Source organism: Astatotilapia calliptera, chromosome 19, assembly GCF_900246225.1.
Source record: "Astatotilapia calliptera chromosome 19, fAstCal1.2, whole genome shotgun sequence".
NCBI classification, from domain to species: Eukaryota; Metazoa; Chordata; class Actinopteri; order Cichliformes; family Cichlidae; genus Astatotilapia; species Astatotilapia calliptera.
The window spans coordinates 647723-674336 of record NC_039320.1 but is presented as its reverse complement, the minus strand read 5'-3'; the positions used below and the strand labels follow the sequence as shown (position 1 = coordinate 674336).

Below are 26614 nucleotides of genomic sequence, written 5' to 3'. Positions count from 1 at the left end.
GTTTCAAACCGAGAGATGGAGAGAATTAAAAAAAAGGTACAGAGATAAGTTGTTCCCCAAACACTAAAAGGTTTCCAACAGGCGTCCACTGCCTGCTGTATGGCTGGGATTTTTTAGTAAGTGCCTGGTGTCAGTACTGTATTCATTCAAAGGTAAAGCAGCTCAACGCCAAAAAGGAAAGGACTTTCCAGTTAAATTTTGAATATTTATAGCTTTCATAGTTGTGTATAGTACTTTACATTATACATGACTTGATGAATTGTCAAAGGTCGGGGTGTTTTTTCAACTTGAAATATAGTCTTCAAGTATAGGAGTTCAACACTGTCGAACTAAAGGTAACTCTTTTTAAATTACATTTTCCTGATTACCTTTATCTATTGACAAAATATATTTTTTATGTTCTCCCACCAGTAACAGAATTCCTTGTAGTTTAAGCATTCACACTGACAGTGCATTGGAAACCAAAAGCACAAATCAAACGGCAAGTTCAACTTTCTGCAATGACAGGACAGACACCCTAATTAAATTAAAGTTGCATATCAGGCATCCATGCAGGTTACATGATGGGGCTTCAGTGTTCATCCCCACCCATACAGGAAGCAATTCACATACAGTATCACATTGCTTTGTTGCAGATGGTTAAATATCCTTCACTTAAGCTAAGTATCCTTCAGTCTTATTAGCAGTCATTTCAATTGCTCACTCCAAAGCTGAGAAAAGTTTATTTCAGGGTCCTCCCAACTTTCTGCTGCCAGTGGTTATTTGGCCCGTGGTTGATAGAAGCTGGTGAATGTCATTAACTTTGAGTTGTCTGGACATTGTCTGGACCACATTGTTGCTTTTGCATGTAGCCAAAATTTTTCATCATGAGCTTAATATTTTTTGCTATCTATTAGAAATGGCAAAGTTCTTTAGGCAAGCTCTTTTTAATGAATGTCATTGCAAGATCTTTCAAAGACAGAATACAATTTAAAGCTGCTCCTCATGGAAGTATGTTTAAAATATGGATGTGACTGGTGCAAATTTAAAAGAAACGTTGTGTTTTTGTAACTTCAAAGCTATCTAAGATCAAATATAGTAATCTGAAACGTTTTTCACTTGAAGTTTTCAGAGTATGCATTTTAAGATGCATATTATCTGGATTTGTTTTGACAGATTAGACTTGCTCTAACAGCTCATTGTTTCTTTCTGTAAACTAACAACTCGAATATCCTTCCAGCTGTTGCATTCAGGTTAGACGTCATTTAACAGCAGGCTCAACTTCCCACTGATATCTGAAATAAGACAACACAACTCGTCTTCTAAACTAAAGCGCAGCATGTGTGATTGAAACCATATAAAACACAGGGCCTCTGCTATTTGCATTACATCATGCACACACTGGGTGATAATTGTTATGTCTTTCGCCAAAATACCCCCTATCTAGTTGTAATCATTGCAGCTTTTTACCCTCGGATCTCATCTTAAACATAAAACGAAGAAGCGAGGCAGCTCCTACTTCTCAGCATAATAAACTTGTCAAACGCAGCTTTGGTTCTCTCACTGCAAAAACCTGTGGCGCTCCTACCGGCCCCCAGCTTAGCCCCGTTTGGCTCTGCAGCCGACACGCCGCTCCATCCGCTGGCTAAAACCACTCCCCTTGCATGCTCGCACTTAATAAACAGAGGGTAATTTGGCCAGCTGCGAGTGTGAGATGTTTTGATTCCCGAGTCACAGTGTAAAGAAAAATGGAATGACAGAGGGAGAGGGAAACAGCAGTAATTATAAAACTAATTACCAAATGTTGATGATGCCCATAGGCTTTGCATAACTAAATTTAGACGAGGAAATTGCTTTCGGCCGCCGACGTGGCTGCTGGGCATTTTGTTCATCTTTTCTTTTTTTTCTTAATTCTTCTCATCCTGCCTGCTGTCACACACTTGCACACTGAAGAAAAAAAATCACCATGGAAACAATTATTCAAACACCTATCTTTTTTGTTGGCAAACACAAAATGGCTCCGGGAAGTGTTCTTGTCCAACAATGTGGTGTAATGACAGAAAATATAGCTGCTTGTTTCTGTTTACCCCGTGAAAGACATAGCAATTAAGTACAACACAGAGATGCTCACAGAGAAACTAAAAGACATTCACTTATTGAATCAGGCTGTGCCGCTCTCTGCGGGTTTGCATATGAAAGACGTGTTTTTGTCTCGCCGAGCGTCTGCACAGATTTGTACATAGCTGAGCTCTGACGCCTGATTTTCCTCTGGAGTGATTGCAGAAATGTCGACTGTTGGTTTAAGTTTCTATTAGATCCTACTTTGATCAGTCCAGCGTGAACAAGCAGAGTCTCTGAATAAGTGTTGAAACCAAAGTGGTGTGACTGACTAAACTAAAAGAATTTACAGGGAAATATCTTTCACAGGCTAAAAAAATGGAAATAAAACAAGTGAATGTAAAGCAGGGATTATACTTATTTGCAGACACAGAAAGATGCATACACCACGGTCAAGTAAGCATTCCTGTTATAACTCTCCTAAACTTCTTCTTCTTCTCCACCTGATCGGCACATACGTCATTGGTGCATTATAGTGTAGTTTCTCAGCAGAGAAGTTCTAGCATGCTTTCAGATGCAGAAACACCTTTAAGTTGTTGGGACTACCTGAACTGGTTCCTCTGCAACTTGGCTTTGTTTCTCCGAAGCCCTGTCCACACAGGAAGCTCACAGATGGTTGGTCGTCCAGGCTTCGGTTGGCCTCCGGTTGCCTCATCAAGTCTAGTTGTACAGTGCAAAGCACTGTCTAACATGTTAGTCCAAATTCAACAACTCGTTTGAGGTCTGGTGATTGCAAAGGCCATAGCACGCATTATTTTCTGACTTATTTAACCAGTCAATTCAATTTAATTATATTGTATTTATACAGTGTTGGGAAGGTTACTTTTAAAATGTATTCCATTACAGAATACAGAATACATGCCCCAAAATGTATTCTGTAACGTATTCCGTTACGTTACTCAATGACAGTAACGTATTCTGAATACTTTGGATTACTTAATATATTATCATGCTTTTTACAACAACGTGAATGTACTATTGCTGTGTGATTTATTACTATTACTGAAGGTCCGCGACTCCGAACTGTAGTAAAGGGACCTCTGACTAGTACGGCGGGGTCCCTGTCGGCTCGTAGCCGAAAAATAGCTTTACTTTGTTGTGTGGGTCAACTTTTCTTGACAGAGAGAGGCGTTGAAAGGCTGCTCCAACAGAACTTATTGTTTTCGGAGGAAAACACGAACATGGTGTACAGTCGAGTCTTAATAGCTTACTTACAACTGGGCTCGTCAGGCACTCTTCTTGGCTGAAGTGGTTATTATTATATTTACATGCTTCCAGCTCCCGTTATTGCTCGATGACACCTCGTACTTTTCCACTCCCCTTTTTCTCCCTCCTCGCGCTCACAGACACATAACGTGTATGGCAGTCCATTCTCCCTGCAACACGGACTACACTGCCCATGATGCTACATTCTTTAGAGCTATGCTTGTAGCATTCTGCCTGTTAGCTTAGCACAACAACAACAACAACGAAAAGGCACTCTCTCACCCAGGAAACACACAGTCGCAGAGAGAGAGAGAGCGTCGCCCTGTAACCATGGCAACCGTAACGCTGCCGCCCGGAACAAAAGAACGTAGCTGTCAAACAAAACCCAAACAGTCCTGACCCGCGACAATATGAAACAGGAAAGTACCGCAGTGTAATCCATTTATTTCAACAAAGTAACTGTATTCTGAATACCACCTTTTTAAACGGTAACTGTAACGGAATACAGTTACTCATATTTTGTATTTTAAATACGTAACGGCGGTACATGTATTCCGTTACTCCCCAACACTGTATTTATATAGTGGCAAGTCACAACAACAGTCTTCTCAAGGTGATTCAATGAGACATTTGCCCCTTGATGGGAACAGTGTTGTTCTAGAAGAGACCATCATGGTAGAAATGTTTCATTATGCTAACCAGCAACTACATTGGCTTTGGAAGGGAGTCCCTCGTTATAAACTTCCAATGTAAAATTCCTAATTTCATAGGTGAAATGGATATGTTTAGAGACAAATATAATAAATGGTTTTGTAGTCCAATCTTTTTAAAACTCAACCACTTGGATTAATGGTTAGCTCGGCACTTGGCCACTTTGATTAATAGTCCCTCAAAGGAACTCAGGATCTGATTTAGAGAGCCAATTGAAAGCACTGTTTAACCTCGCTCCATTGTCCTTATTTATTTGGTTGGATTTGGTGACAAGATTTCCAAATGTATTCCTTTTGAGATAGAAGGCCCTCTTAGCTGTTCTCTTTACAGGCACTGAGAAACGCTCAGTGCAAATGAAGAACATCTTATGGTCTTCCACAGATCTTTGCCCCTTATACAGTCATTTTAGATATATGATGTTTTCAATGTGAGATCTTACTCAGCCAGGTTTGCGCCTGTCCTTATGTTTTTTTTTAATACATTTTATTAGTCATTTGTTGACTCTAGTTAGTCTGTGAAAGCATTTCAAGGGCCACTGATGACAGCTGAGAGAAACAGATGTAATCCTTTAAAACATAACAAAACCTGGAAAAGCTGAAAGAGCCTGAAAACCTTTGGAATGTGTCACATTTATGTTGTCATTGCTAGTATGTTTTGCTAGTTTGACCTTTTTTCCCATCATGCCAAAGATTTTGTTTCCCAGAAGTCCCACAGTCATTGGTATCACTTTGTATTAATCATAGTGATACTCTTGTGAAGGACATTTACCCATTAGAGCTGATGTCCTTACTAACCCAGTTATACATCTAATGTCCTTTCTAATCTGTTTATCCCGCTTTCCCTCCATACCAGACAAATGGGACATTATTGGCTTATGTACTGCACACTGTAAGGCCCTCAGCAGTCAATCATCCACTCTAATATTCAGAAAGGCAAGCTTTGACACTGAATTAAAACCGACATGAAAAGCATGTGTTAAACAAAGTAAAGTATTTCCAATCAGGTGTAATTGGCCTGTCGGAGCCAGCGGTGATATATGTTCCTAATTAGTTAAGCGGCCTCGGTTTGTCTCAAAGGGTGTTTTTTATTTTTTAATTATTTTTTTTCCTCTCCTCCCACAGCTGATCGTGCATCAAAATGTCAAAATAAACTGGGGAATAAGAAGCTTTTTAAAAGCTGCAGCACCGATTGCCAATATACATGATTGGACTGGATGGGAGTTGAGGGAGTAGGCAGGGTTGCGGGGTTTTACCTATCAAATTCTCTTGGTATTTAGGTTATACGCACCAATGAATAGTCATTACAATCCAGTTTGATGTGCAAAAGATATTCTTGTTTTTATTTTAACCATGTGTTTGGTGATAAGAAAATGCTGGGGCTGTGTTTTAGGGATCACCCAACCAAGGACTTTTTAAATGGGTGGCACAGAGGGGAATATGAGCCTGTCAATAATTAAATAAACTATGAGCTTTAAATTAAAAAAAAATATATATATACAGATAAAGTGTTTTTTACATTTTTAATTACCCCTAAAACTTTCAGTCCATATTATCATATTACTGACTAATGTATTATTATTGTTTGAAATAAGGCACTAAGGAAGACCACATTTGTTTTCCCCCCAAACCTGAACTGGGTAATCTCAGTTCTTGATCAAAGTTCAGATAGTAACGAGTCCTGTGAGATCACTTGACACATGTCATCTGCTGTTATCGCAAGATCTTAATATTAAATTGTCTTAAGATTAATTTTAGAAGGCATTTATAAATGTTTAAAAGAAGAAAAAAGTTGGGGCAAGCATCAAACAGCTGGTGGTACTAACAGGAAACAGCTGGAGGAATATTTTGCAACTAATTAGGTTGATTTGCTACAGGTCAGTAACATGACTGAGTGTAAAAAAAAGAAAAGAGCATCTCAGAACAACAAACAAACTATGTTTACAAAAGGTGGAACAATCTCAGAAAAATGTTCCTCAATGTAAAATTTCAAAGACTTTGAATATTTCATCATGTACAGTAAATAATATCAAAACAATCCAAGAATTTGGAGGAAGCAACAAAAAAACAACCCAAAACAAAACAATCCAATGATAGATGTCCATGATCTTCTAGTCCTCAGGGAGCCCAGCATAAAAAACATGCATGATTCTGTCATGGAAATCACTGCATGAGCTCAAGAACCCTTCCAGAAATGATTTTCTGTGAAAACAGTAAGCCATCCGCCATCCACAATGCAGATCAAAGCTCTATCATGTAAAGACGAAGGCACATGAGAATGGGGTTCAGAAATGGCACGATCTTCTCTGGGCTCATTTAAATGGATGAGGCAAAGTGGTCAGATGAATCAGATGCTGAAACTCTATTTGCGTCCGCTGGACTAAAGACAAGAGGCACCATCTGACTTATTAGCAATGACAATTCTAAACTTCATACTGCAACTAATATAAAAACATCATGACTTCATACGAGAACTGTCAAGGTACTGAACTGGCCTGCTTGCAGTCCAGACCTTTCAACAACTGAAAACACTTGATGAAGCATTTGACAAAGACCGAGGACTACTCTTCTCCTAGAATCCTGTAGTTCCCAGTTCCCAGAGACGTTTTCCTGCCATTAAATTTAGAAGACCTTTTGTTTTCATTTTAAATGATACATTTTCTCAGTAAAAAACATTCCACATTCTACGAACTGAGCTTTTATTTTTTCGGGGGTACTAAACCCACAGCAGCAGCACACTGCAGGTATGTATATGCACTTCTACATATCTCAGTGTGTTGTTTATTTTTTATTTTTTAAATTTATGTTTTATTGGTTTTCTTATTTATACAACATGTACAACAATAAAACTTAATCACAGTGGGGGGAAAAAACAAAACAAAACAACAACAAAAAAGACAAACGGACAAAAAAACCCCCCAAAACAAAACCAAAAAAACCCCCAAAACAAACCAGAAAATACAATGAGATTATACAAAATCGGGCCTCCCATTTTGTACATATTTCAACCGTTTCAACCAGTAATCCTCAAATGAGTCCGCCTGCAACTTTAGCCTATAAGTTATTCTTTCCATAACAAAAATAGTATGTATCACATCAATCCACTCATTTATAGTAGGAGTATTTATAGTAGGAGTATCCTCGATCCTTGATCGTGGCTCAAGAGTTGGGAGTTTGCCTTGTAATTTGAAGGTTGCCGGTTCGAGCCCCGGCTCCGACAGTCTCGGTCGTTGTGTCCTTGGGCAAGACACTTCACCCATTGCCTACTGGTGGTGGTCAGAGGGCCCGATGGCGCCAGTGTTCGGCAGCCTCGCCTCTGTCAGTGCGCCCCAGGGTGGCTGTGGCTACAATGCAGCTGTCATCACCAGTGTGTGAATGGGTGGATGGCTGGTTGTGTGAAGCGCTTTGGGGTCCTTAGGGATTAGTAAAGCGCTATACAAATACAGGCCATTTACCATTTAAGCCAACTGAACAAATATTTATCCGGTTTACATCGATTAAGACTCTCTAAGTTACCTAGGTACAATACTGCAAAATGAAATTGTATTTTCTTTTGGAAGATTGCTTCCAGTACCTTATGTATTTCCTTCAAAAATGGAACCACACGAGGACATTCCCAAAAAATGTGGAAATGATTTGCTGCTGCATGTCCACACTGCCTCCAGCATGTTGTGTTATGAGAGTAATTGGACTTTTGAGCCGGGGTATTAAAATAACGAATTACATTCTTCCAACTGCATTCCCTCCACGAGGGGGAGCTTGTTACCGACCACTGCTGCCTACAGATCCCATCCCATTCCTCTCCTGTTAGGGATAGATTACCCTCTGTTTCCCATCTTGCTTTAACATATCTTGTATCATGACCCCTTAGATTAGTCAGTGAACAATATAATTTGGAAATAATTTTTTATGTAGGTTGCATCTCTATATGCATTCTCGAATAAATAAATAATTTCTTCATTCCCAGTTGATAACTGGGGATGTTTTAGCTTTTTATTCAGGAAGTCCCTCAGTTGCAAATATCTAAAAAAAAATCTTGATTTTACAACCCAAACTTATTCTTAAGGTCCTGGAAACTCATCACTTTTCCATCTTTCAACAAGGTACTGTATTTGGTGAGACCTTTATTAGCCCATGTTTTAAATGTCGAGTCGGTCTTACTAGGCAAAAATTCTGGGTCATATACAAACCACCTAAGGAATCCGGCCCTCTGGTTTAATTTATACTTTTTAAGTACTCTTTTCCATGTCTTTATTGAGCTTACTATCCAAGGGTTGCTCCCAGGAGTCGTAACTCTGAGGGATCTCCTATCAGTGCCCCGACAGGGAAGTTGCCTCCCAAGAAAAATTCCACTTCCTTCCATCTTGAACAGTATCCAGGTTTACACCGGCCCACCAGATTTCTTATTTGAGTTGCCCTATAATAGTCATGTAGGCAAGGGAGGCCTAGTCCTCCTTTATCCTTGGGAAGCTGAAGTGTTTTAAACTTAACTCTTGGCTTTTTACCCGCCCATATAAATCTAGAGAGGATCCTATCCCATTCTACAAAGTATCTATCACGGTTTTCTATAGAAACAGACTGGAATAAGTACAACACTTTTGGGAGCATATTCATTTTTATGGTGTCTACTAGATAAGCGGTTAATGACCGTCTGCTAATATCTACCATGATATCTTTTTTAAGTGGGGAGTAGTTGATTTCTTCCAAACTTATATCCATTGATAAGTTAACGCCCAAATATTTGATAATTTTTTTTCTTCCAGCCTAGTTTGTATTTGCTGAGCAAATGTGGGGGGGCTATAAAAGCTACTAAGAACTTGTGTGTTTTGTATATTCAGTTTATATCCCGAGTAGGACCCATACTTCTTTAGCACTGACATAAGCTCCATAAATGATTCAGTAGGTTTTGATAAGTAAACCAGCAATATTAATCCCTTTTATTTTATCATTCTGCCTAATCCTTTGAGCCAACGGCCCTATAAAAATGGCAACTCAGAGTGGACTCAGTGGGCATCCTTGTCTTGTGGACCTTTCAAGCTTAAAAGCATCTGAAAGTTCACCGTTGATCTTTATTTTTGCAGTTGGACTATTATACAAAGCCCTCGATATTGTAATGATGGACCCATTAAACCCAAATTTAAGCATTACTTAGAATACAAATTCCCATCTCACAGAGTCAAAAGCTTTTTCAGCATCTAGACTCAATAATATAGGTCGTATTTTATTTAAATTATTATGTCTAATAATTTGCAGAGTTCTCTTAACACTATCATGGGTTTGGCGCGACCTAACAAATCCAGTTTGATCTAGATTTATTATCCTTGGGATGATCCCTTCAAGTCTCCGTGCTATGATTGACGTAAACAATTTGTAATCTACATTTAATACACTTATTGGCCTGTAATTGGAACATTCTAATTTGTCTTTACCATCTTTAGGTATAATAGAAATTATGGCTTGTTTCCATGAGGAGGGTGCTTCTCCCTTCGTAAGGACCCAATTAAATGTTTTAAGTAAGACCGGTGTCAAAGGTTCCTTTAATTTCTTGTACTACTCCACAGTAAAACCATCTGTACCTAACAATTTGTTTTCTTCTATTGTAAGTTTAGGGAGGTGTAACATGTCAAGTCATTGTTTGTGGGTGGTTGTAAATATAATTTTTCATAGTATCTCTTAAAGCAACCCTTAATTTCCTCTATACCCTGCATTTCCATTTTGGTTTCCGGATCCCTTATCCTTTATTGTTCTGTCTGCTTGTTGTTTCCTTAATCTATATGCCAATTGTTTCATATATTTAGCTCCCCCCTCATAATATCTTTAGAATTAAATTTCCAGTTGGTTATTTTTCTCCTTTGAGTAGGATTTAAAGATAAATATAGAGGGCAGTGGTCAGAAACGTCCATTGACCCTATATGGCACTCATGTATTCTGTTCATATCAGTACCAATATATAGGCAACACTTGCCTATAGAAATCAAATGTGGAACCTGGAGGAATATAAACATTATAGAACGTGATCAATTCCCCATCCAATTTGCCTTGTACCAGGATAAATCTGCCTTCTCTATCCCTAATTGTAGCAAAATGTTCAAAAATAACCCTCCCTGATATTAAAATAACCACCCCTCTCATATGTCGTAAACCATTTGAAGAGTAATAAGCATGCTTGAAACCTTGTCTCTTAAGTTTCTCATGCTCAAGGCCCACCAAATGAGTCTCTTGTAGAAATGCCGCATCAATATCCTCTCTTTTCAGTTTACTAAGAATTTTTCCCTGCTTTGCCGGGCTTTGGAGCCCTCTCCGTATCCACTCCATGCCATGAAAATCCGTTACGTACTCTCTATTAAGTGAGAGTACCTTTAACATTGGGCTTTATTATAACACCAGATAGAGCCATGAATGTCCATTCCAAATGTCACTGAGGTAAAACATTGTGCCCCCACTGTTAACACAAAACTAAAATAAGTACACAAAAACAATAGAGCCAATATAGAGTCCTCCAAATACTCAGGATCATTTGACCCCTTTAGGTCCCTGTTGGGGAGAGGAGAGAAAGGACCCACCATACGGTGGCGGGTTCTCCCTAGTGTTGTGGCGACTGTCCAGCAGGTACATCCCACTTACACTAGATGAGTCCAACATATATGGCAACTTATAAATCTGATCAACTGAACTATCAACACACCAACTTGAACAGCAATGAAACCAAATGGTGCATATTACCTTCTTATATAGTCTGCTGGCTTGTGAGTATAGCTCTTATCCTCCTTGTCGTTCATATTTAATAGTCTCTTCTATATTCCCACAGTTTGCGTCGGACTCGAGTTTCCATTCGTGTCCCTCTGTCCCTCTCCGTATCCACTCCATGCCATGAAAATCCGTTACGTACTCTCTCTTCGGTGCTGGGTCCCGGGTTCGCGCGTGTGGGGGCCACCTCAATGCCCCGTGCTCTCAGTTCCTTCGCTGCGTCCTCGTAAGTCTGTGGGCCGGTGCTCCAGTGGATGCAAATCCGCGTGAAGGCCGTTTGGAACCCAACGTTCCTCTCTTTTAGTGCCTTTTTTATTCCCGTGTAATTTGCGTTTCTCCATGACTTCATAGGCATAGTCGTGGTCAAAAAAAACCTGCTTGTTTCCCAGCAACACCGTAATTTAGATCAGTTGGAACCCCTAAACAACACAACGTGTGTTATTTAGAATATACAGCTGTCCTATGAAATAGGTGAGGCATTTTAAAAGGCATTTTTAAATTTGTAAGACAATATTTGATCTGTAGTAGATACTTGTGGTTTTAAAGCTAAGAAAAACATACAATAAAGAATTTATTTACCATTAAAAACGTGCTTTTTTTGGTCCTTTAATTGACATTTTTATAGGCTTTTATCATCTTTTGCGAGTCTCCTTTCATCATTGTCTTATCATGCTTTGGTTTTGTTTTTTTGTTTTTTCATTTTTCTTATATGTCTCTGTGTTACAATATATTGCTTTTATCATTTTATTATTCATGTTGACATTTTTTTGCTTCGTATTTTTGTAATGTCTTTTTTCATTCTATACATTTTTTTGCCCTTTTCAAGCTCGTATTCAGCATTTGTCTGTTAAAACACTTTTTAGTGCTGCTGTGCAAGTAAAGTTATAATTATTAGTATTACAAAATAATTCTAATTACATATTGTAAATGCCAAAGAAGGACACTGTCATGCTAGATGGCTGCAATAATCAAAGCTATTGATAGCTTTGAATTGTCTGTAAGACCTCCACTCAGCACTGTTATTACCTTGTTTACGCCCTGTCACTCACACAAACTCGGAGCAAAAAGATAAACTGGCGGAGGCATACGCAGAGATAAATACATACACTCGGCTGCACTCTCTGATCGAAACCATTGGATTTAATGGATTTTTACAATTTAAAATGTTACAGGGGAGAGTTAGAGGACACTGAGAGAGAGGGAGATGAATGAATCAGAAAGAGAGGGAGAGAGGGAATTAGATAAACTTGTGGGGAAGAGAGAGAAGGGGGCCAAGCTTGTGTTTGCTGGGCTGTGAAGCATTCAGCTGTACCACCGTCTGAACGCTCCGTTAGCAGTCCAGCCATTTCTTAATAACACTCATAACTGCTCTCTCAAACCCTTCTCCCATCTCTCTATCCATCTCTGCCTCTGTCTACTCATCTTACACCTCCATCTTTCTCATTTCTCTATATTTCTGTTTTCATATTTTTTTTCTATGCTAGTTTAAATTTAGAGGAACTGGAAAATCAAGATTCAAGGAATTTCTTCCCTCAGAAAATGACCCAGAAAGTGACCCAACCAAGTAGTCTTTGAGAAAAGTGAAAGCGGAGGCAAAACATCCAGCCTAAACCCAAGTGTGTGTGTGTGTGTGTATATATATATATATATATATATATATATATATATATATATATATATATATATATATATAGTGGAAAAGCTCTAAACCATGGGTGGTATAAAATGTTTGATCTTTAGCAATTTAAGATTAGGTTAATGTTATAGTATAATGATTGTTAACAATTAGCCGGTCAGAGCGGGCACGCTCCGTTTTGCGTAACTATTTTTAAATCCTGGCAGCACTGCAACCATGTGAGCTAGCGCAATAATTTTTTTTGCATATGAAACCAGAGGAGTTGTACTTACATCTTATGCCATCAGCTTGTCCTAGGTCACAGTTTCCTTCCACATATAGCTTTGCAAAAACTGCATAAAAATCACTTGCAGCAACAAAAACATAATATTCCAGAAACATGCTTTGCCGAGCCGATCAGCTGTTCATAACACTTCCTATGTCCATCAGCGTGAACTATCGCATGTCCACCATGACCTGCCCGAAACCGGAAGTGACGTCATTTTGCGGAAATGTAGTTTTTTTACCATCAGGGCCTTATGAGCCTCTACTGGTGTTTTTAAAAGTTATGTTTGACTTTATGACTTTCTGTGTCGTTTCTGGGATGCTTAGGACTCATATTGCACTGCTGGAAATAGTTTATTTTGATGCACATGCACTCAAAAAAATCTGTTGTTGGATGAACACAATTTAATCATGGCACCCTTTTTGCACACAATTTAACCAAGTACAATAAACCATTTTCGATCATGTCAAACCAACACATTTAGCATTTGGTAGTTTAATGTAATCAGATTACGTTGGATCAACATAGTATACTTATATTGATTTGAAGTGATTTATTTAAGTATGTAGAGTGAAATTTGTTTTAATTCATTCTACACAAGTTAAAAAGTTTAGGAAAACACAATTAAATCTTGTTGTTTCAACAACTACTTTGTTAATCAAGGCAATTACTGCAAGTCTTGCTTAATAAACCAATATGGGGTTGATGATTTCACTCATTTCAATCGAATTATTTCAATTAGATTTGTTTACATTTGTTACACATTTAGAAACCCACTACTTTACAAAAAAAGTCACAATCAGATTATGATAACATTAACTTTATTAACTGGATTTAGTGGACAATATAAAAGCTTACCATTTTTGTACACCTGCAAGCATTATGATACTTCAAAAGGTAAAACATTAGGATACTTATTTACATAGATAATATGTTGGAACCAAAGCTTCCACAACTAAAAACAGATGCAAAATTTGCTCAATATATAAACTGTATTTTAAAAAATTAAACTAAAAGATAAAAATACATCTCCCACTTGGCAAGTTAAAACATGTAACAAAATAGAATTACTATTGTGTGAATTTGGAAAAAAGAAATAGAAATAATTTGGGAGCAATACAACAACAAAAGAATCCATAGGCAAAAAAAAAAAAAAAAAAAAAAATAAGGATTAAAAAAAAATTTAGGAAGTAAAACTAAAATAGAAACAGAAGGCTTAACATCAAATTAAATGACAGATGACAATTTTTTTTTCAAATGTAATTAATTACTTGAAATAAATCTATATTTGTTTGGTTTATCTCATTGTAATAATTATTAGTTTGACCAATTTTTATATTTCTGTATTTATTTTTTTAATTTTGGTTGCAGTCCTCCACAGCTAGCAATATAGTTTTGCTGTGTCTTAAAACATGCTAGCAAGCAAAATGGACACAATAATACAGTGAACTTAACAGGTGGCAGTGGTCTTAAACTTTACAGGCCCTTGACACATAAACACAACATAGTAACAGTGCAGCTAAAAACAATGAACATTTCTTTGGGAAAACCCCTCAATGCAGTTTCTGTAAAATGTTGACTTTGTTCTACAGAGGAGAGAGAAAAAAAACAAAAACAGAGGGGGGCACTAAAGCACTCCAATGATATCTTCATTCAACACATGACAGCATTATGGTATGTGTGAATTAGTACCTATACTACAAACTCAGAATTAAATGAAAAATAATTAACAGAACAGTACTTCTGATCCATTTTGAGCCATCTATATAAGGACAAACAAAAATCATCTGCAGTGCTGTATAAAAGGTGAATTGCCCAACAGACAGAATCCAAAAAATTTAAATGAAAGAAAGAAATATAAACAACTCAAATATTAAACACATTATATATTGGAAATCACCATTGCACCAATGAACCATTCAAGACCCATCAGTCATTTTCAAGTGCTCTCACTCCATAAGCTTGTTTTTCAGAAACCGTGCCTTTGAAGAGAGCTTTTGTCCATCAAGATTTAAAAGTATCTTCTGGAGGACTTCAAAGGTGCATTTAAGTTCTGGTGGGTAGCTCAGGTTCAAACAGTATATGAGTCCAAACAACAGAGCACATGCTTGTGCAATGTTACCCAAATCAGTGAGAGCCTCCACACCCTCAATCAGGACACCAATGTCCTCTGGGTCATCTTCAGGTTCAGCACCCTCCTTCTGGATGACGTACACCCCCATCACAGTTTGCTCCATGCAGCTTTTTGCCTCACTGTCCGTATCCTACGTGACAAAAATATAAGACAACAAAGTAAAATTTAAGAGATTGTTTAAACAACTGTTTCTATGCTGTTCATAAAATCCAAGTAGTCAAAGTAATAAACAGAAAATTACACACCACTAAAGCAGTTGTTAATAATTACTCCAATACATAAATGATAAAATACACCTCTCATGTCAAAAGAGGTGGCATAATTTACCTCTTACCAGCCCCTCCCCCGAAAGGGCCATTGTCCAATTACACATTATAGCAACCGTTACTGTGTCTGACAAACATTAACCTCAAGCAAGATGGAGAAGCGGTGTGCCCACCGATAGTCCGAGAGATTGTGTCTGGAGGAGTTGTGTTCTTTCCATTCACAAAGTCAAAAACAACGTGAATGGATTAAACAGTGTGGATGGCCCCACTCCCAGGTAAATGTACCAAACATTATGAAGCATGTCTGCTTGCACATTTGGGTACCCGTTGGTGCACAGAGGAAACCATTTGTTTGTCGGACGTAGCAAGAGTAACTTAGGGGGACAGGACTTGAGAAAAGGCTAATTCAGCTGCTAAAATAAAACAGGTATAGAAGTGTTAGTACTAAACAGCTCAAAGTTCATAGACATTTCTATTTACAAATACTGATGACCATAGCAATGAAAAAACAACAGGACTTATTTTAATCCAAGTACAGATTCAAAAGCAATGTTGTCTTGATGCATGTTAAAATACATTGTATGTTTGTGTATCAAGTTTAACTACGGTATGCATAAATTTCTTTCCTTCCAATACCAAATTTCAGAAATTCTTTAATGCAGAGCTTAATACTGTTTGGTATTCAAGACATCCTTTCCCCAATACCAGGTGTCTTGTTGCTAATCTCAAAATTTTAATTTTAACGATTTGCATTTGAGGCAACGTCACAATTTGTATGAGAATGTTACAGTCAACATGCTGTCACAATGACTCACCAAGTACTCCTTTAGTAACTTCTCATAGTCTTCGTTTAGGTAGATGCACAAGGACTTCAAGATGCATGCTCGTCTGGTATGGATGTTGTCATGCTGGAGAGGAGGAGATAATATGAGCCAAAACCAGGCTGTTTTTCTTAAAGCTAGGGTAATCAGTTAACTTGCATAATTATTCTTTAGGTTAGAACCGGGCATGTATCATTTGTTAAGCCGAAACAAAATTGACAAACTTCACCTCCAAATAAAAGTTATTTTTGCTGCCTATGACAAAGTCTACTCAATCCTAATACAAACCTTGGAGATGGCAAGCATGAGACCTCTTATTTTCTTTCCAGGTGTCCCTCCTTTGCTCAGAAAGATTTCCATTAAGCGTGGTGCATATTGGTCAAGCTCGGCAAAGAAAGTAGATAGCAGAGGCTTTGTGGTGATTCGCAGAAACTCCTTGTCAATCTGCAATAGAGAACAAATACATTGATTAAAAACTCAACTGTATATTTCACTCTCTTCACATCCAAGCTGACTAAAGCTGCCTTTAGAAGACCATGCAGACATCAGTACTGTCATTGATGACGGCTTCTGAGAAGCTTTTGGTCAATTATAAGATCTTAGCTGTGGCTGCAATATGCTGCCATCAGATGCTTTTCACAAAAGATTAAGCCATGACGGGATAAAGAGGGGTCTAGGGGCGGCGCCCGGGCTGTGACGTGCAGGGTTGCGTATACAGCGTCAGACGGAAGAGACCGGTAAACAGGTCTATAAACATTCAAGCAATAACCTATAATCATTTCTAATATGACGCACTAAATTAAAATCACTTTAGGTTTAAAAACTTCAATAAATACAGATATTAAGAAACCCTCAGAGGAATGCGATCCACATGTTTGCGATACTGCTGCGCATATGTTTAACCATCGAGCGTGTTTTCGAAATTTATGCTGCTGCTCAAATTAACCCGTTACTTACGAGCTGGAGAAAATGTGCAATGAGCTGTCTGTGGCGAGGAGCTGTAGTAAGGAAGGCAAGAGGCAGACGGACGCAGCACCTGCTTTAAAACATGACGGAGAATAGTCCCTCTTTTCTTTCGGGACCACTCTAAATAATGGTAGCTTAGATTAAACTCCAGCTGTCTGACAATAAAGTGTGGAGGATTCTCCGTTTTAGCACAACGCCTGTCTGATTGGTCATACAGTCATGCCTCTGTTGCATTCACTGAACCCAGGAAAAGTCATAGCACTCAATTAGACTGATCCCTTCTGGGTAAAAAAACAAATAAAATAAAATAATCACTGGTTGATAAACGTTTGTGGGTAAAGCTGAGAATGTCCTGGTCAGCCGAGGCCAGCACACATTCCATATGTCATCAGAAGACCTCCCTCTGTAGCGCAAAGACTTCATTCAGAAGTTCAGCATTGAAGAAAAATTGCGGTATATCAGAATGAAGCTTGCAGGCACAGAATGCAGCAATATCTTGTTTTGCCAAGGCATAGTGGCACATTTAGAAGACACACCATTGCGGGAATATTACTCTGATATGCCGCTACATTGCGTCTTCTAAAAGAGGCTTAAAAAACAAATGCACAAATGTCTCTTCAATGTAGACCTGTGAAAAAGCAGACCAGAGTACCTGTATAACAGTAGAGGTTTTGGTTTAAGTGTTAACAGAATGCCATCTGAGGCTGTATTTACAACATTTTATGACGAGGAAGGATCCGGATCATTCTTATGTCCTGATACATAAAACCTACTAAATTAAACGGTACTTACTTTTTCACATTACTATTTTCAGTGATACAGGAACCAACAACAGGTAGTACTTTTAGTTTTGGACTACAAAACATAAATTACATGCAACATCCAAATGCATTTTAACCACACTTGCCTCTCTCGCAGTGAACAGAGCTGGCCATCTGCTTTTGAAGTCTGCAACCATCGGCTGACCCTGAAGAACTTCTTGCCTTCTGTATGAGAAAGTCTTCTCCATTTTCACACTCACAACAGAGTCATTATTTCTTTTAGTCAACTCAGAAAGAATTGCAACTCTCTCCTGTTCCAGACTTTCTGATGTCTCTCCTTTTGGATGCTGTGGACAATAGTTAACTTCAGCTCTTTTGGGTTTCTTCACATTGAAGGCTGCCTGACGGTTGTCACCAGACTTGTTTTTGATGGAGTTTATGGTCACCTCTGTACATCCAAGGCCTCTCAGTTTGGTGCGGAGGTTAGCCATTTTATATTTTAGGCTAATCTTCCACCCATAACAGCCATTGAAAGACCCCTGCTCTCTAAGGCAAGGATGCTTTTTCACAAGAGCTTCTGCAACGTCAGTCAGATCATTGTCTGTTGGGTAGGCTTTGAATTTGTATATTTCTTCAGCCAGTCGTTCCAGAATTTGGGATTTCAGTTTAGGTGAAGGGTTCAATAGAGTTCCCCCATTGGCGCAGGCAGTATTGGCCTTCTCGAGTTCAAATTCTGCCTCATAGCTAAATTGAGGTACAGTGAAGACACTTGGCCAAACCCAGTGCCTTGAGGATGGTGAAGAACCTGAAGATGAAATAGGCTCTGTATCATCTGTGTCAGCAGAGGAGATGGATACAGACTCTGTTGCTTGGCTTTGAGAAGTTCTTGCATCTTCCTCCTGTGGGCTTTGCAAAAATATCACCTTAAGGGTGCCTTTGTCCTTTACTTCTGAGACATCTGACATATTCATGAACTCATTTCCAAAGTCCTCATCTTGATATTGAAGTCGAATATCTTGCTGTAATCCAAAACTTGTCTTTACTGTGTGGCACAAATCTTCAATTGAGACCGGTGTCCCTGCAGGAAGAATCAACTTCCTGGCATCATCTTCACCCAGGATTATCCGCAGTCTTAGGGGTGACGTCATTTTGAAGATCTGAAAAATATCAGCAATTCTTTTAGAAAAAGTCACCGTTTGGCATATCAACAAGCAACAATTAGGGACCCTTGTGCACTTCTGTGCAACTTTAAAAATACAATTTTTTGTTGTGAAAACAAAGAAGAAATACATTAAAGGTTAAAACACAATTTCTCTTATCTGTTTAGACTAGAATGTAAAAAGAGCTTTCTGAGGCTACGTCAGCCCAGAGACATAAGCAGTAGAATGAATACTTTAATTCTAACTAAAAACAAAAAAAAAAACCACAGCAAAAGAAGTTATGATGATGCTGCTGCAATACTGTAGAGGATGACAGACGCTGGCAGGTAATTACTTAATATATTGAAAAATTCACTGTACTTTAAAAGCAGATTTTTGGAAACAACAGGAATATCATCATCATCCGTCCATCCATTATATATTCTGGCTATCCTTAATATCATCATCCTGCAGTAAAGTACAAATGAGAGACGATGCATGCTATGTGTAAACATTATATACTTTCATAATTATATGGACCTGTCTTAAGTCTGGTGACAAGGTGAGGTAAGGGCACAAACCATTTGGTAAAATTTGGGTGGCTCAAACTAAGTTGTAGGGAAGGAATTATTTGCTGGAGACCATCTTGTGTTTATGAAAATCAGTTCACAGTGAAAACAATATGGTGGAATTAGAAATTCTGTAACACTTTAATCAACCAAATCATAACAGGTTTCACTCAGAAAATGTAATTTTCAACAAATCTTTAGTTTTGATTTGTTGTGTTTTGAAATAAAAATCTTAGTTTTCTAATGCATACATAAACAATTCATTTTAAAATAGTTTTATTTTCAACAGCTAACAGACCAAATCAAAAGCATGACAATTTCACAAATGCTATAGGGTAAGAAAAATAATAAAAAATACTTACAAGTATTAATTTTGTTTTCCAAGAAAACTCAGATCTCTTTAGAGTAACCAGATGCAGTCCTCCAACAGAGTAGGCAGCTAAGGGATAGTCATCAACCAGTTCCTCATGTGCAATGACAGCCACCTCCCTCACATGTGACGTGCTCAGTTCAAAAGCTCTAAAGTGCTCCCTATACCAAGCAGATATCTTTCTCACCAAAAAATGCAACTTCCCTTCCAAAACACAGAGCTGCAAAATTTCAGCAAACTCAGGCAGACCAAATGACTCTCCATGGATAACAATCATTCCTTTGCTGTAGTTCATACCATTGTATGACACATTCTTCGCAATGTGAACATCAGTTTCATCTGGAAGCCTTTGGTTAAAAGCAGCTGCAATGTCACTTTGGAGCACATCAATAGGCACTGATGAAACATTAGTTACCACCAACTGTTTTTTCTCATCAGACATATGCAAATGGTGAGCAATGACAAGCTGGTGTTTCCTGGCAAGTGTGAGAGGTATGTTTTTAAAACAGTTGGTGTGGCGAGCAACCTGTTTAAAAAAACTATGCTTGGCCTCAAACCTCATTGTCCACTTATGAACGAGAGGTCCAAAGAGACGTATCATGACAGGATAGTGCTCTACAAAATGGTGTTTAGGAAGAATACGGCTGTTTGGAAAAAGTTCTTTGTATCTCTGCCGATGCTCTCTGATTTTGAACTCAAGATATGATATTGACTCATCACAGTGGATAGGGGCAACAACAAGTTCCACTATATCCTTGAGATCCAAAAGAACATGCCAGGCCTGTTCATCTTCAGGAACAAGGGGACCAATAATAAAAGGCAACAAGCGAAGCAGAGCCCAATTTTCGTGTGCATTCCCCCCTATATGTTTTTTCCTTGAGTAGGTATGTGGTATGACGTGAGGACGATTTGTCTTATCACCCCATTTGTAGTCAAAACTTTGGATTGAACTGTTAAGTTTTTCTAAGGTGAAATACTTTTTGGAGATCAAAACAGCCAAGTATTCCGCCAGTTCTTCAGGTATAATGCCCTCAAAAAAATCATGTACTATATCCGGGGGAAAGCCTGAAATAACATCAAAATGAGAGAGACTTTTAGTCAAAACACAGTCACGTTTAACCCCACAACACAAGCTTGAGGTTTCCAATGCAGATTTTAAGTGAGCCAAATGGAGTTCACGTGTTCTACACTCAAAAACGTCTGCAGTCAAAAACTGAATTTCAGTTTTCTTTGCGACACAGAATCTACATATGTGTTCCCCAGAAAAACTTTCAACAAAACCTGCAAGCCCGTGAGCAGCTAGGTTATCAGCTATTACACAATTTACCGTGCCTTTAACGAACTCATTTAACTGAGCAATAAACACACCGTGTTGTTCCAAGATCACAAGATCTTTTAACAGGGGTTCCAACACCTTTTCAAACCCAAATGTCTTTAAATCGTCACTTTTACAAAGAACAGCTAGGTAAATGGAGGAGAGTGCTGAATGAGAGCCTGGAGGCAAATTATCCAAGACCCAATAAATACCACAAAGCTTGTGTTTTTTGCGTGAGGTTCCAAGAGGATTGCAAACCTCAAAATCATCAATGTAAAGTGTAATGGAGATTCTCAACACGTCAACAGCTAAAAAACTATTGGTTCTAAAGTGCTTGCCATCTCGGAAAGACCTGTAAACACTCAGACCATTAGCCAAATCCTCACTTTTTTCTTGTCCTATATGTTGCTCAATCACTCTATCAAGTATGTGATTATGACTCAATAATTCTTGCAATAACTTTAATAAAGGAATGTACTGAAATGACTTTCGTTGATCAACAGATAAAATGTACTCAACAGGCTCTACGACCCTAAAGTTATGCTTATAGTATTGTTTTCTTTTAAATGAAGTTCCAAGAGGACCACACTTAGCTAAAATTTTTGATACAGGGTTAGAAATGCACACTGTATTGGCAAGCTCCTCAACAACAGCCTGACCAATATGAAGGTTATGGCTCTTGAATACCTCTTCAACAGTTCGTTTTGTGATTGAAGTACAAGCAGAACTTAACAAAAAACTCAACTCCTCCACCAAGCCATCTACTGCTGTAGCTGGAATTTGAAATATATGTTCCAATTTTAACAATATCCCAGCTATTTTCTGTTCAACAAGATCTGTCAAATTTTCAGTGGAATGATTACTTCCTGACACAAACTCAGTTCCATCTTCAGGATCTAAAAAAATCAGAGCAACTAGCACCTACACCTTCAGGGTCATCAGAATGTTGTGCTGGGTCAAAACACACCACTAAACCTACCTTGAAATCTTTAAGTGAATCTGAATGATGCTTCCTCTTTTTGTGTGAATAAAATGTACCAAAGATATTTGTCTTGAAAGAGCAGCCTGAAAATACACAAGTTACTGTCTCACTATTTCGTAAATGTGATCCAATATGTCTAAAATAATCTCTCTCTGTGGTAAGGTCACCGCAGTCACATAACTCACACCTAAAAGTGACTGAACTAACAGCTGTCTGTTTAAAATGAGAAGAATGACATCTGTAAACATGTGTTTTTAGTCCACACCAAGTCTTAAATGTGCATGGACAATTTACATATATACAAAGATAACGCTGGCTGGGTCCATAATGGTGATGTAATCTACAGTGTTTCAATAATTTGTACCTACTACTCTCCCTGATGGAACAACGCTTGCACTGCCACATACAAGTCACTGAAAGAAAAAAAGAGAAGCAGTTTTAAGGATGGTTTTATTGTCACCTTTTTTTTCACTGGGGCGATTGTGGCTGTGGGGCGATTGTGGCTCAAGAGTTGGGAGTTCGCCTTGTAACCGGAAGGTTGCCGGTTCGAGCCCCGGCTCGGACAGTCTCGGTCATTGTGTACAGGCCATTTACCATTTACATTTACTTTGATTAAATCATAAAAGTATCATAAAAATGTATGATGGTAAAAACTTACCATGTATTAAAGAGGAGGCACAAACAATCAGAAAAAGGGGGCAGCTTTCTTTGTGGTGTTACTATGGTAAAGAAAACATACAATTATTTTATAAAAATTCCACAGTGGATTTTTTTTTTAACTTTGTTGGAAATGTATAAAAAAAATACAAATACATATAAATACCTCTTGCAATATAAAATGCACAGATAAATATCCAATCTGTTGCCAAATGTAATAGCAGTGTTTCACACTATGCAATAAAGATGCTGGTAGTTGCGGTAAAGGTTCGACAGGCAATTTTCATAACTATCCGCCATTGCCTTTTCCTTTGACCTCGTGTTCATGCTCTTTTTCCCATGCACTAGTATTCAAGTCAATTCGAAGGATGCAGCCCCTGAATTTGGACACAGCTAATATTTAGCAACTCCCGCGCTAGTTTAACTTGCATTACCGCGAGAGGCCGAATGCTTAAAAAAAGGAGAGAGAAAGAAAGAAGAAATGCAAATAATAAAAAAAAGTGAAGAAAGACCATGTCTTCTAAACCGTCATTTAAAACCAAAGTGAATGCTAACAGAGCTAGGTAAAAGTTCAATGAGACAACCGTTGAACTTTTACCTAGCTTTAGCTAACTTCGTTTACTTTGAAAGTGAATTACAAACGTGTTAAATATTGAACTAAACATATCAATAACCGCTAAAAACACTATACAACTGCAAAAACGGGTAACAAAAAAAAAGCAATTAAGTGGAAATGCTAATAATAATATAAATATAGCCGGAGCGGATTAGAAATCAGGTATTAGACAGTACCGATTGGCACCGTCTAATACCCGATTTTCACAGTATTTGCTCCACTCCCGCTGTCTAATGACAACTTACACATTTGGAATTAAAAACATTGTTAAACAATTAACGGACGGAACAACTTCGTTTGACTAAGATATTTTCAGTTATTTATCACTTACCTGTATTGTGGAAGATTCCGCAGAGAGAAACGGCAGTTCACTGAACAGATATAACTTTGTCCGCGTTCCCGCCTCTTCACGTCTGGGAAGTTTGAGCATGCGCACTAGGCATCGGTTTTAGAGTTGTTGATTTAAAATAATTACATTTAATTGAACTGAAGAATGCAAATCTAGTTCATTAAACTTTTTGTTATTTTATGTTAAACCAACAACTGATAATGATTTAAAAACCTAAACTCAATATGTTCATGTTAAATAGACAAATGTCTATTGAATTAATCAAACAACTGCCTTAGTTGACTTTTTTGAGTGTGCTGTTTTGTTTTTTTTTGCAAATTTGCACTATAATATTTATTTTCATTTTTCCTGCAGTGTATAAAAATTGGTGTATTTCAAAAATAAAACTATGAAGACACTCAAAATAAATTTCCTGTGGTGGGAAACTATTTTGTGCAACTTTTTAGTATTTACAGTTTTGAGAGATAAACCTCTTAAATTTCTCTAACTAGAAATATATGTTAACAAAACAAAAACGATTTTCAATTTTTTTGTAGTTTATTGCACTTTTTTGCAATTTATGTAATTACTATGCACTTAATGCATGCATATTATTAAAATTTAGGCTATAATGGTTGTATTGATGTATAGCAACTTGAAATGCTCCCAAAAATGGCTGCACAGCATGTAAAAATATAATATAAGCTCTGGCGGACTTGGTTCTATGGTAGGTATTAAAGGGTTAAGCAACATATCTAAATGTATATTCAACTGTTGTGTAGGAAATAATTATTGTATCTCCTGCTAAATCGGTAAGTTGTAATGTTTGCACACATTAGTGTGGAAGCACAGAGGTTTTTGCACTTTTTAAAATTCTTCATTTTTGTATTTAGTAGCAAGTTGAACAAAATTCCAATGCAAATCTTAATTTAGTGTTAATAATAATTTTAAAACAACAGATCTTAATAATTCTTTTGATACTAATTGATTTAGACTGGACCATGGAGGAGATACTTAGAGACATGTATACATACAAACACTATAGTCATTATAAGATATAATTAAATACAAAGTAATAATACAAATGATAACTTTGGCACTTCAGTGTTTTTTTTAATACTTCTACTGTTTTGTTATAATTAAATGTAATTTCATTCCTTATGCTAGTAAATTTCCCACTTTGTTTTTGTCTCCTCTTTGCTGCTATCTTAGTTCTCTTTCTTTGACATTCCCTCTAGTTTTTTTCCATCCCGATTGTATACAGATGTATACAGTGTCATTTAGTAATATCTCTGATTAGCACGCCATTAGGCTTTGCCTAGCTATAGCTAGCACCCAGCTAATTAGCATAAATACTTTTTGAATAGCCTTTTCACTTCTGGCCTTTGCAGTCTTCAAAGAACCCTGCATGCTTACAGGTAGGCCAGGTCCTTTGAATGATGCATCTGCTGAATTGGAAAATAATTACAGTGACTTACTATTGCAGAAATAACTTTCCTAGTGAAGCAAACTTAAGTCGTTCGTTTCCCATCCTTCTTTCCTTCTTTCTCCTTTCTTTTCCTTCATTCCCTGACTTTAGTTGATTTAGCCGGTTTCTAACACTCTTCTTTTTTGTCCTTTTAGGTTTTTTTCGAATATTTATTTCGAGTGTTCTTCCTTTCCCTTTGTTTTTTCAGTGTCTATTGTATTCCTGCTTTTCATCCATCTGTTTTTGCTTCCTTAATTCTGATACTACGTCCTACCCCTGGCTCCTTTCACATATCCCTCATCCCTTCCTCCACTCCGTCCTTGCTTTATGTCTTCATTTTCAAACCAAAGACAAGCTGCTGCTGAACTAATTGCAGCTGTTGTTTTCTAACCACAGCACTATAACTCTTCTGTTGTATGTCATTGTAGTGAAGATGAAAAAAATGTTGCTTTGAGGCTTAAAGCAGAGAAAGTTCATTTCAAAGCCATCTGTCCCTCAGGACGCTGATTAATTTGTTGGCGACTGCCTGTCACTCAGACTGTTTGATCTGTTCGCTTAGTAATTGATTTTTAAAAAAAATATTTTTAAAGAGAAAAAAAACACAAGCTAAATTGACTTTGATGAGGCTGTTGATCAGAAGGACTTTCATATTTTTTTAAAGTAGCAGTGTTTAGTCTCGGCTGAATCAGAGGAAGGGGGTAAATATGGTAGCTGTGCTTTTTTGAAAGCCTATCTGATGTGAATGTTTTCTGCCAGTGTTTTCTACTTTGACTCAATTTGTTGTTCCCTGTAGAGATTTATTCTCTCAACTTGGAATTTTTAATTCATTAGTTTAAGTGCAAATAAGAGCTCTGAAAAGATTATATACTATATTGTGCTAATTATGGTGCATTGCTGACCTGTTAATCTCTCACCACGGTGGAACGAGTCAATTTGTAAGAAAATGGATTCTTTCATTAAACACCTTGTGTTCAACTTCTGTTTGAATTACGTTGTAAAAAAAAAAAAGACAAATGACCAAAATGACAAATTTTAGGTTCTGTAATTGCAATAGTGGTTTTTTGTGGTTCAAGGAAACTGGGGACAACTGTTGACGTGATTATGAATATCACTTGGGTGTGATGATTGATCAGACCAAACTGGAACAAATTTCAAACTGTTAGTCTTTTTCAACATCTCTAGCTGTGACAGCAGTGCTGGTTAACAACTTTACCTGAATGGCTGACATCCTACAAGTCTCTTTATCCAGAGCTTAAACTCACATGACTGGCAGAGTTGTCTAGGATCATCATTTATAGTTCTTACTGTTTTTACTCTGTCCGAAAATGGATGCCTATGCCAGGTATATCCTGTCGAATTTGAGACTGTCCCAGATGAAACATGCGTAATGTGAAAGAGTCTTGCCACCATCTTTGGTCATGGCTCCTACCTTTTTATGGTAGGACACTGGTGCAACAAAACTTGACAAAAAGCTTGGACACATGGGAAGAAGAAAGAAGATTGACATCCGTATGTTTTGGTCCCAGTTCATTGGGTTTTAGTATGGCACAGTCTACATGCATCA

General features: G+C 37.7%; 2 protein-coding genes across 11 annotated transcripts in view; one reads left to right on the top strand and one right to left on the bottom strand.

Annotated features, from left to right (window-relative positions):
* npas3 (neuronal PAS domain protein 3) overlaps positions 1–26614 on the top strand; it is a 380804-nt gene that overhangs the window by 162049 nt on the left and 192141 nt on the right. The window lies entirely within an intron of this gene.
* LOC113011612 (uncharacterized) lies at positions 13935–23886 on the bottom strand. Of its 7 annotated transcripts, none has more exons than XM_026151155.1 (7): positions 23586–23646; positions 22640–22700; positions 21979–22394; positions 17753–18763; positions 16168–16323; positions 15874–15966; positions 13937–14922 (listed from the first exon to the last, which is right to left on the bottom strand). In XM_026151155.1, exons 3-7 carry the CDS (start codon positions 22384–22386, stop codon positions 14608–14610), a joined length of 1983 nt encoding a protein of 660 aa, XP_026006940.1. In that variant the 5' UTR covers positions 22387–22394; positions 22640–22700; positions 23586–23646; the 3' UTR covers positions 13937–14607. The 7 variants fall into 7 exon arrangements, with proteins under 7 accessions (XP_026006945.1, XP_026006941.1, XP_026006940.1 ...); XM_026151158.1 differs by having other exon boundaries at positions 22346–22394; XM_026151159.1 differs by having other exon boundaries at positions 22350–22394.